Source organism: Stylophora pistillata, chromosome 10 (assembly GCF_964205215.1).
Source record: "Stylophora pistillata chromosome 10, jaStyPist1.2, whole genome shotgun sequence".
In the NCBI taxonomy this organism is placed as follows: domain Eukaryota; kingdom Metazoa; phylum Cnidaria; class Anthozoa; order Scleractinia; family Pocilloporidae; genus Stylophora; species Stylophora pistillata.
In genome coordinates this window covers 20,048,786-20,060,817 of record NC_142528.1, presented here as the reverse complement: position 1 = coordinate 20,060,817, position 12,032 = coordinate 20,048,786, and the positions used below count along the sequence as shown (strand labels likewise).

The following is a 12,032-nucleotide window of genomic DNA, read 5'->3' as shown; positions in this document are numbered from 1 at the left end:
ACTACAGACCAGTAATGCCGCTTAAAACGTTTTTTCATGAACTCCAAGTAAGGTATGTCGATGTTGAAATCTGTTACAAATCATCGACGATTTTTCCTTAGTTTTCGAATGAGTTGCAAATATCATCGAGTTAATTTCAAGAAATGGATTTCCTCTCTCAATTTTAAACGATCTTACTTCTTAAAACGCTTAGATTGTTAAGTTTAAATGTGCGCTCTGGCATATTAATTATACATGATATGATTACAGTATCGTTATTTACAAAGCAAAACATGAATGAATCACCATTTTTGGAGTTTGAAAAATTGAATAATTCAGCACTGTAAGTGTTGTGATTGTAACGACGACATGTTTAGTTTTTTTAAGCTGCACGACCCAAAATCTCTCGGGGAACTCGCCCAATCTTCGAGATAAATACGCAATCCACTCTCATCCGCGTGCCTAGGTTACTGAACAAAGGGAGAAAAATGTGAAAGGTTTAACCACCTGTCTCAAGTGTGGGAAACGTCCATATGTCAGCTTTAACATTAAAAACGGAGTTTAATTATTAGACTTTTAGTTGTTACAGATCCATCATTCAGACATCTCCGGCTTGGAAATGGGCATCCTACAGGGTTTAATCCCTTTGACAGTATTGGTAGCTTTTCCTTTCTTCGGTTTTACGTCTGGGGAGCTGCAGGGCAAGTTACAGCTGGAGAATTTTCAAAGAAAGCACAACGACACATTATCAGACCTTATATTTTTATTGGATACCTCTGGAAGCTTGTGGTACTACGATTACTCGAGCAGGAACTATAAAATTGGCTTCGACGATGAGAAAGTGTTCGTCAACTCGTTACTGAGCCACATACGTGTCAGTTTGGCGGCAACAAGAGTTTCGATAGTTTTATTTGGCACCAGAGCTACCCTCGATATCAATTACGTGACTGATTTGAACGTTAATAATCACAAGTGTAACTTTAAAAAAAGCTTTCACGCTTTGAAATTTCGTTCAGGATTAACCAATATGCACGATGCATTCCAGTACGCTTACGACATTATATTTGGAACTTTGAGTGGCAACAAGCGACCAAATGCGCTTGCTAAAACGGCTGTTTTCCTTCTCACAGACGGAATGTGGAATGCTGGTGGAGATCCTAACAATATTGCTGAAACATTGAAACAAAATAATATCGAAATATTCTCAATTGGAGTGACGAATGGTATCAACGAGAATGTGCTGAAGCAACTCGCTACAGATGACAACCACGCATTTCACTATAATTCTTTTACCCAGTTCAGGGAGCTGGCAAATCATTTGAGAGGAGGTAATTCAGAACCGAGAGGTTTCAAAAATTACTCTATATCCTGTATTTACCACTTTGTGGGAAAATGTTGCAACAAAATAACAACCCAACATTGGATCTGAGCGAAAAAAAATTAGATAATTGAGCTCCCGATAAGGTTATCGAATCAGTAATGATACCGAACGAACAGTTGATTAAACATACCAGAGGAGTATAGCCTTACCTATTTACCCTTTACCCCAGATCATAGAGCCAGATCATAGAGGACTCACTCCAAAATTCAAACATCTCATCCAATTTCCCCCATTTTAGTTTTCTGATGAAAGTTATTTTAGAGCGGAAGAAAGTGCTAGTTTATACGGACTTTTCTTCCAATCGATATCCTTGTACCCTATTAGCTTAACTTCAGGCGTTATTTCTGCTTTTTTCCCTCTTCCAGATCCATACGAGATAGACTGGGAAATTAATCAGCCGATGAGTCTTTGCGGCTCTTGCGACGGTATAGCTTTTTGTGCATGTGGTCTTCTAAGCGGGGAATATAAGTGTTCCTGCCCTAAAGGTTTATATGGAAGCGGATACACCAACGACTGCCATCGTAAGTACGCGAATTCTATAATCAGGAATCATAGATGTAATAACAACTTCGGTTCTAGATCAAATAAGTGAATGAACCTTTCATTGGGCTCACATTATCCGAAATTGCATCGTGTCACAGGGAAATAAAACTTACTTCTACTTCGAATTATCATGGTCGGGAATTGGAAACCAAAGGATCCAGAAAACGTTATTCTTATCAAGCTTGGTCTTGAAAGGATTTATTACATGTATAAAAGAAAAATATTTCATTTGGATAAGAATCAAAAATGATTTGTTTATTTCGAGGGAAGGGAAAGAAAGCCAACTGTGTTAGTAGCACAATAAACCTAAGACGGTCGTTTAATTTGTTCTTGTTTTGATTGTCCTCTTCCGCTTTTTGCGACTCAGTCGCCGACATTGTCCAAAAGTTACGAGCTTTGTAACTCCACTCCACATACCTTTTTTTCGAATATGCTGTTCACCTTATGTTTTTTTAGAGTGCCCGTATTCTAGCTACAAAGACTACATTGGTTACGCTAAGTCTTGCACTCCATGTCCTGTTAACTCACGCCATAGCAAGATTGGAAGTACTAAAAGAAGTGACTGTCACTGCATACAGGGATATGAGGGTGATCCTGCTGGATATGTGGAGTGTAAAAGTTAGTATAGAATGTAGTGCTGTCAAAGAGTCTTGTTATTTATCGGGTGGCCGTTCTCGATACATCTAGACGAAAATGGAAATTGAACTTAGCCATCATTCTCAATCAGCTATCATATATCTAGACTATCACCACTATTTTCTCTATGTCACTCATCGCTGAGCTAAGCTACGCTATTATTTGAGCCATTTAAGTAGGGTTGGTAGTTATTTATCGCCTGTGCGATTTTTTTATGCACTAAACTTCAATGCCGTGTAATGTATTTTCATCGTTGTCATGAGCGCGTGTGACTAACATTCATCTTGCCTGTGTTCATTTGCGCAGTTAAAAGGTGTGACCAACTTCCAGTTCCCCTGCACGGGATAATTAAGGGGGACAGTTGTAACCAGGACTACTTGTCCACCTGTGAAGTGACTTGCAAAACAGGATATGAACTGAGCGGCGATGGACGAAGGACCTGCGTAATTTCTAACTCTGGAGGAGTTAAATGGAGTGGATCCGATTTAAACTGCAAGCGTAAGTCGGTCAGCTATTAAGTTGTAAAGTAATAAATGATTTTCTTTTTAGCTTATTGCGAAAACACCCTCACAACAATATTGTGGAATACTTTCATACATTTCTACCCTTAGAGAGGAAAATCCTCAGGAAAACAGAAAGGGACAATTTCAAAACGCAACACTTGTCCATCATGCGCGCGCGAGAGAGAGCTTGTTTTTTGTTGCTTTCCAATGCAGTGAAGCTGCTAGTGTGCATTGTAGTCTCCACTTTAAACAGCTCCCCTTTGCTGTATACTTGTCGCAGATCGATCGTACCATTACTGTGGTCATCGCAAACATTTACCCAGTATGTATAGGTGATATCCGGGACTAGATTCTGTCACAAAGTTCTACTTCAATTCTCTGTGTCACACAGGCGCTATGACTTAGGGTAACTGTCAACAAAATAAGGTGCCTCCAGGAAAAGTCGTCTGACGTGCGCTACTTCAAAAGAAACCATAGAAAACTCTACATCACTGTGAAGGTTATAAGGTATAGATTCTGAATTTGACTGTCTTTGTCTTGGCAGCTACTTAAAACACAAAACAAGTAATGTTTGCTCAACTAAATTTCTAGCCTCATCGTTACCGCGGACATCCAAACAAACTAGACTGTATCCCTCATCAGATAGTAAGCTAAATGTGTGTGTGAGACTTGTCTATCGATATTCCTGTTATTTCTTAAGTAAATCTATTTTGAATTTAGACTATTAAAAATATTTCGGTCGTTGTAACGCGCTGGTAAGTCACAAGAATATTTCGAATTTCTTAAAAGACTTACATATTTTGGTGCAGTCATATCCGAACGCACTTTAGCGAAGTTTCACAAAAATTCAACAAATTTACATACTCTGATGATTTGTTGAGATAAAGGTAACTCGGGTGAAAGCAAACCTCTGTGGATTTTTCCAAACCAGCGAGTTAGAATTCGAGTCAGACTTCGATTTGAACTTTTTTACGAGAACGTAAACGGCAGGTTAGATGCACGCGGCTAATACATATGCCTTTTCGCGTAGGGGTGTAGCTCCCTTTGTAACATCACGAAGGAAATGAAGGTTGTACTCAAACGCCTAGAAGAGAACCAATCCATCAAGGTTCTACAGGCAGACAAGGGACGCGCTAGTATAGTCTTAGACGCCGATACCCACCAGACCAAGATGTCCATCCCAATCGAAAACGGACCGTATCAGCGCTTGAACAAAAGATTCGACGGACCGTCTGACGAGGAAGTTGTCAGAGAAACTGTTAAACTGAGACTGAAACGAAGTGGATATCTATCAGAGGCCGTCTACAAGAACATCAAGCCACGTCGTGAGCAGCTGCCTAGAGTCTACGGTTTACCGGAGATTCACAAGGCCGGTATACCTCTGAGACCAATTGTGTCATGCTTCAGTGAACACCTTCGCAAATGATTTGTTCACTTATCTGGCTAACATCTTTTCTCAGCTAACGGATAACTCAGATTTTACATTGTCCAGCTCCGCCCTTCTTGTATGTACCATCAATGGTGAAAGGATTCAAGAGAACGAGTTCGTGATGTCCTTCGACGTAGAATCGTTGTTTACCGACGTTCCGATTGACGTAGCTGTACAAGCAGCTTGGCAGAAACTGGAAAACGATCCAAGCCTCCCTGACCGCACGATACTAACACCTGGCCAGATCACAGACCTCCTAAACTTCGTTTGAGATTTACGTATTCACAGTGGATCGATTTACGAACAGACAAAAGGCGCAGCGATGGGGAACCCGGTTTCCGCTGTTACCGCTAACCTCTACATGGAGAGTTTGAGGAACAAGCAGTAACATCATCACCCTACAAAGCCAGGATCTGGAAACGTTACGTAGCCGGGACATTTATCATCTTGACCTGTGACAGCGTAGAAAGCTTCCCACGGCATTCAGAGAACCCTATGGACGCCTAACCACCGGCGTATGCAGGAAGCCGACACACACTGACTAATACCTTGCGTATGATGCTCACCATCCGCAGCCAGTAAAGCGCGGTATCGTCAAGTACCTTTATGAGCGTGCGAAACGTCTAGTAGCAAAACTCTCCGTTGTCTCCAATGCGAAGAAACATCTCTCATCTATTCTTGTTTCCAATGCGCAACGAATTAAGGCACCCCTTACGGATAGTCCTTTAAAAATATCCTGGTCAGAGTTAAACTTTAAAGGTAGCAGACTTTAAATCATTTGCAGGCCCTTCAACACTTTTTGACTAAACTCGAAACGTAACTCGAAGTCCAACTCGAGCTGGAATCTAAACTCGAGCATACCCCTCTCCGAACTACTCGCTGGAGGCTGTTTGGCTTTCGAATTATGACAATGAATTATGACTTTTCGGTATTTTTTCGACGATTTAACTAACCGTTAAATGCTTTCTTTAAATAAGAAGGAAAAAAAAAACATTTTTGTCAGTTTGTGGTGACAGTTACCATAAATTGTCTAGTCACTGGTCGTTTTTCTGCCTAATTATCCGTAGCAAGTGAAAGATCTTACATGGAGGATGCATGTTTACAATACCAAATTGGCTCAAATGGTTCATTTTCCAGCCGCCGAAATGAATTTTATAGCACAGCGACATGATACATATGTGGCTAAATGGAAGCCATGCACGATGTAGGCAAGTCAGGGGAGAGAATGGTTCATAGTCTTAATTCAATATCAAGAGAAAAAGATCACTGCGAACTCGTGCGAAAGATTTCGCTTGGATACAGGGACTACTCGTAGTCCATTAGGGATAAACTAATAGTGATTCTTACCTTTTCCCGCGTATTTTTGCTACAGAGATCGTGTGTCCATTAATTCAAGTGGCGAACGGAAGTCCTCCAAGTGGAACGTGCACGAATAACAATTTATCATATCAGACGAAATGCACGTTTAAGTGCGCCCCAGGCTATATCTTACAAGGAACCCCAGTGCGACAATGTCAACAGGACAAGACTTGGTCAGGGTCAGATGTTACGTGCGAACGTAAGTAGAGTAAAAAGAGGTAAAAAATTTAACTGTAATTTTCTCTCATTAAAGAAGCATTAATTCCTTCCCTAGCGTAAACATTTTCAAACATTCAATGGTCCTTCACTTTTATCCATGTAAGAAAGGGGATAAACACTTTTTAATTTCGGCCGAGTGAAGAGCCCAGTCAAAAATAAAGCTGAATATGAACCTGCGAAAGCGTCTCCAAAACTTAGGTATGCCGCGCAAACGAGAGCTTCCTTTCCAGGGGGAGAATGGGTATAAAGGAGGGGATTGTTGAGACACCTCAACGACTTGAACTCCCCTTTACTTCATTTCTCCAGTTTCCAAAAGGCACAGCGTGCAACAATTTATATGCTCTGGACATATAAGACATTGGGATAAATTAATTTTACACTACAGTCCCAAAAGAATGAAAGTTCCACTGCATGATTACGTGCATATTATATGCCGAGCCCTAATATTGAGGGAAAAAATGAATAAATAAAAACAATAAATAAATAGATAAATAAAAACAATGTACTTTTTGATGATGATTTCCTCACAGCGGTGAAGTGTCCGAAACTAAACTCCATCTCTCTCAGTCAAGTAACTCCACCAGAATGTGTCACTATCGAGTTGAAGTTTAATTCAAGGTGTGTGTTCGAGTGTCCAAAGGGCTACTTATTTGAAGGTACACCAGACCAGTCTACTTTGCGGTTTTGTAGGACAGATGGCACATGGACTGGAGAACACAAGCCCTGTATCGGTAGGTAAATCAACCAAGATTTGTACTCCTTATTACACTATCCATAAACTCTCACCAACAACCTTTTCTATTTCTAATAGACTCAGAACCGCCTTCCATAACATGTCCTGCGAGCATAAGAACCAACAACAGTCTTCACCAGGATCACGCGGTGGTATCATGGGTAGAGCCTACGTACAGTGACAACTCGATAGGCATTGATCCGCTGGCTAAAGTGACTGTTATCAGTAACTTTAAGTCCGGAGATAAGTTTCTTATCGGCGAGTATACCGTCCAGTATACAGTGACAGACAAAATTGGACTAGCAGCTAAATGTTCCTTTAAAGTGACGGTAATAGGTGAGTGATGTGTCCGTTTAGTTGTTATACTTACAACTATCAGTGCCTCATTAAGTTAAAATTCCTGGCGCGAGATGTCTGTAGAAATGGGTGAACTACATCAATGGAATTTTGACATCTTATTCTCTATTTTGAAGTTTTTCCATTTTCACGATCTTTTTCTCTGTTCTGATGGATAAGCTCTCCGTCGTCACCTTGCAACGATTATGGCTTCGATTTCGACCACTTTTCTGCGTGGTTATAGATCTTATCATTCCCAAATGTTTTTTTTTTTCAGGACAGGGGATACAAGAAGACATTTTCAATTGCTTTGTTTAGTTCAATTTAGGTCAGTTTCAATCCAGGAGTCCACCTATAGAGTAAATTTCCGTCCCATTTCTACACAAGCCCTTTTTAACATGCTGGCTGTTATTTGATCAGATAACGAAGCACCCTACTATACGTCTTGTCCCGAAGATAAGTTGATTGAAACTACTCAAGCGAATGTACGAGTGCAGTGGGTGATTCCCCAATTCCTTGACAATTCCAATAAGACACCGATCATTGAACATAACCGGAATCCTGGAGAAATTTTCTATATTGGAGAAGTGTTTGTGAACTATATTGCAAGAGACCACTCTGGCAATGTCAATGACAGCTGTGCCTTCAAAATCCACGTCAAAGGTAATATACCAAAATAACAGTGGCAATTTTGTTCCTCAAAACTGAGGGGTGGTTTTTGCTGCTTAACAGGGGCTTAGCTTCGTTATCTTTGGACTCACACATACCACTTTCAATCTTGAGATAAAGTACCTACAGTATATTTTAAATTCTTTAAAAAATTATATCCTGCCTTTTTCGTCTGAGCTGGCTTCGCATTAATTTTCATGTTGGATATCTTATGAACATTTCTCCACGTCAATTAAGAAATTTTCCTTTAACTACAACGGAACTCGTGTTTTCCCCCCACCCCCCCCCATTTTAATGGCTTTGTTAACGTGAGAACTTTGCAAGTTGCAAGTATTTTTTTTTGGTGCATCCATTTGGTCGCACGTAAAAGCAATATGAGAAACTTATTTGTAAATAGGAGGTCAAGATCATTGTGGGGATAAGATTTGGAAACAAATTTATCGGATACTTATTATGGTCCACTTACGCATGGTTACAGGAATAATGTAAAAAATTGCAAGTAAGGTGCCATGAACTGCAAAATCCAAGTTCATTATGTGTCATCAAGAGGTGGGGTTGATGTTATCAACGATAAATAACATCAAGATTCAAGAAATAGACTTACGTTCGTCGTTTGCGTTTTACCTTTGAATTGTTGAATCGTTATTTTAGTTTAAAGCTGTTCTGCTTCGTGACGTAGACAGAGTTAAATTTGAATCCTGACAGGTAAGCTTTAAGAAGAAAAGATCATAAGAAATAGAATACAGACGGAATGTACATTGATAACTTCGTACGATGAATATTTTAACGATTTTTCTTAGGCCTCAGTAGAGGACACTTGTTTAAATTCGAAACGATTATGTTCGCTTGCAGCCAAATCTTGTGAGATGTACCCCGCCCCAATAAATGGAGCCCTAGCTTGCAACGCGTTTGGTGTGAGCAATCGATATTGTCAGGTCAGCTGTAACAAGCAGTTTGACTTCGCGTTTCAGCCCGCTATCACTTACCTTTGCGGTAACGGAATATGGTCAGCGATACCACCTTCTCCCCTGCCATGGCCTGACTGCTCCGGTAAGCGAAACACCACAAATATTCTCTTTTCTAGTTTTGTTGGCAACTGAAAGTAGAAAGATCGATTTTTAACCTTTTTTTTAGTTTTATTGAATGACCTTTATTGGGTAAAAAAATTCTTTCGCCTTGTTTACTTAGCTTCTTTTGTTTGCTTGTTTTGCTTTGTTTTTTATTGTTGTTTGAGTAATTGTTAGGGAAAGAGAGAAAACGTAGACATTTGGATGTTACCCCTTTCGTCTGAACGGTTTCACAGGAAAAAAGAGGTAACCAAATTTTAAAATGTTTTCCAGTTCGATATGAACCTAGCAAAGCTCGCATGGCTCTCATACCACAGTTCTTCTACTTCGCTGGCGACTGCAACAGTAAAGAGGCACAAGATCAAATCAAATTAAATTTCGTCACTTTGCTGAACCAACAGTTTATCCCGTCAGAATTTTGCAGGGATCAGGCGGATTGCAACGTCGGTAATGTAAACGTGTTTTGTGGGGCTGCCAGCTCGGCTAAACGCCGTCGAAGAAAGTCTGCTAATGAGGTGTACGTCAAAGTTGATATTGTAGCGCAAGAGAAACAGAGTGGGGCCCCACAAACTGTAACACAACTTGAAAAAATATTAGAAAACGACGCAAAGCCACTATTGGATCAACAAGCGAAGTCCCTCGACTGGAGTCCTCTTCGTTCTTCAACCGATCTTGAATATCATACATACTCTATTACTAATGCTGAGGCATATTGTTCTGACACTGGGGCTGTTGTAGGAAGATGTGATACACTTGAAACTGGCTGTGATGGGTTAGCCAAGCCACACAGCATGTGCCAATGCAACAAAGATACGGGAGCAATTGAACGGTGTAGTAAGTGGTCAAGTCAGTTTGTTTCTTCAATCTAATTTTTCTTTTTTGGAAATTTCTCGTTTTGCCCTTCTTACAGCGTTTTCTGCTTTGAATATAAGCTATTTTCTGTCCAAGTTTTGTATTTAAGAATCCCAATGAGACAGAAGGGAAAGACAGGATCACATGCGATTAAAGCTCCGAAAGGAACCATAGAAATTGGCAAAGCCTAATTGTTCGAACCCTACCTCTTTAATTATTACATGTTCCTGAGGGAGTTACGAAAATCATGAGAAAAAGTTAACCACATTTTGAAGATACCAAATAATAGAACATACTTTCGTCGTGGTTTCGGTTTGGTAAGAACGTGACTAGGAAGTGTTATTTTTTTTTCACTATCATTAGTTCGCTGTCCGAAAGGGACATACTATGATCTTGTACATGAGAAGTGTACCAGGTGTTCACCGGGGACTTACCAAAATCAAGAAGGGAGATTTGAGTGTTATGATTGCCCAGAAGGAACCTACACTCTAGGCGAGGATTCAAAGAATTTCACAGCGTGCAGAGGTATTGATATTAATAGAAATAAAAATCCATTCATGCGAATGGTATTGGTGAAAGTGATAAAATGGTAGCAATCGATGTATTATGGAAGACCGACAAGATAACAACCCTAGCCTCCTCGCGCATTATTTGTTTAAAGGACTGGTGCTCCTCCGGCCGATCGATATTCCAAATAGATACAAATCCTTCTGATAGGAAGTAAGACAGCATTAAAATTACTCTAGTAATTGAGAGATTGTTGTCATCATAGATATCACCATCATCATTACAGTTTAAAAAGGCATTTCAACCTCATTATTATTTTTAGACTTGAACATGTTCCCTCATAGGTCCGCTTTTGTTGATGACCGGGTGTTATGCTTTTAGATCGTGGACCTCAGTGCTTCGGGAATTGCGACTCCGCTGTAATTTTTGATGCGGAGTAAGACTAATCTGAGCGCTCCATCTGTACTATCGCGATTCCATGTCAGCGAACTCATTTCGTTTTAAGCCACTGTTCGATGGACGTTCCCTTTAATGAAGTGACCTCAGCATTGCTTGTGGAGATAAGTCGGGTCGAGGTGTTGGGTCAGCATTAGGTTCAGTGTTCTGGTTGATAAAACAATGCCTGTTTCTCATGAATAAGTACCACAAAAATGCGTCGATGCTTTTTTTGGTGGCGTTTAATAGTTTCTGTGTATAAACTCTAGTCCTCTCCATCCAGGAGGGAAACTTTCATGCCCCCAGCAGTAGATTCTATTTCTGTATTCGCTTCTACTCTGTCAAATCCATCCTTCAGTAACCTGATAGACGCGAGTTCCGAAACTTTGAGAGCGCCTTTGGTTGGAATCCTGAGGCTAGCGTGGCTTTTGTCAGAAATAGTTAGATCGTGAGTTTAGGCGAGCAACGCATGTGGCAACGAATCAACCACAGGGCTTTGCATCCATTCTTTGGCCAATCTATTTGATTTGATGATCTCTTTTGCTGATAGGTTTTTTAAAGTTTGTTAAGTAAAGAATTCTTAACTAAGAATCTAAAATTTTCTTTCCAGCTACGACAAGGCAGTTTTGTCGATCATTCACGTGTTTAATGGTTCATTGTTTGGTTTTACTGACAGAGAAGTGTAAGCCTGGCTACTTTTCACCTTCTGGACTCGCCAAGTGTTTCCCTTGTCCCAGTGGCACTTACGCTTCCGGTTTCATGAGTACGAATTGTACTTCCTGTCCGGCGGGTACAACCACTATACTTCCGGCGGCAGGCGGAAGGGAAGAATGCGGAAGTAAGTCTGAGTGAGCTTAAAAGCAGGTTGAATTGTAGCCGATTTTACATGGATATTAGTCAACATTTCGTTGACATTTAATTAATACATGGTTTAACTTTATCTTTAGGTGGATTAAATTATTTTTGTTCTGTCACAAGATTCACAAAATTCTTTATCATTTGCCTTATTTGTTTACATTCTAGAGAATATATCAGCTATTTGACTAAGGTAATGTCACTTGCTAATTTTGTAATTTGCTACGTAATCAGGCTCTGCATTTCTGACGGTTTAACTTTTTTTTAGTGAAATGTACCCCAGGCACTTATTCAACTAATGGCGTGGAACCTTGTTCTCCATGTGGTAAGGGTTCCTATCAGACTGCAATAGGAGCCTTATCGTGTACAGAGTGTACTGATGGAAAGTCAACTTATGGACCTGGGGCTGACTCTGCAGACATGTGTGTTGGTAAGACAGAGATTTTGCACTTAAAAAGTCAAATTTATAAACATTATCCCATACTGTATATCATAAAACTGATACTACTTTTAGTGCTTTACAGTTTGC

General features: G+C 40.1%; 1 protein-coding gene and 1 pseudogene across 1 annotated transcript in view; both read left to right on the top strand.

The window, feature by feature from the left end:
* Positions 1-238: 238 nt before the first annotated feature.
* LOC111320555 (sushi, von Willebrand factor type A, EGF and pentraxin domain-containing protein 1) overlaps positions 239-12,032 on the top strand; it is a 29,135-nt gene continuing 17,341 nt past the window's right edge. Inside the window, exons 1-13 of the mRNA XM_022923208.2 lie at positions 239-1,307; positions 1,726-1,881; positions 2,360-2,521; positions 2,846-3,037; positions 5,844-6,029; positions 6,580-6,780; positions 6,861-7,118; positions 7,539-7,781; positions 8,640-8,837; positions 9,128-9,688; positions 10,070-10,231; positions 11,325-11,486; positions 11,772-11,933. Coding sequence (XP_022778943.2) covers positions 599-1,307; positions 1,726-1,881; positions 2,360-2,521; positions 2,846-3,037; positions 5,844-6,029; positions 6,580-6,780; positions 6,861-7,118; positions 7,539-7,781; positions 8,640-8,837; positions 9,128-9,688; positions 10,070-10,231; positions 11,325-11,486; positions 11,772-11,933 — 3,352 coding nt within the window. The 5' untranslated portion in view covers positions 239-598. The remainder of the gene's footprint in view (positions 1,308-1,725; positions 1,882-2,359; positions 2,522-2,845; positions 3,038-5,843; positions 6,030-6,579; positions 6,781-6,860; positions 7,119-7,538; positions 7,782-8,639; positions 8,838-9,127; positions 9,689-10,069; positions 10,232-11,324; positions 11,487-11,771; positions 11,934-12,032) is intronic.
* Positions 3,697-4,859, top strand: LOC148722146 (uncharacterized; annotated as a pseudogene).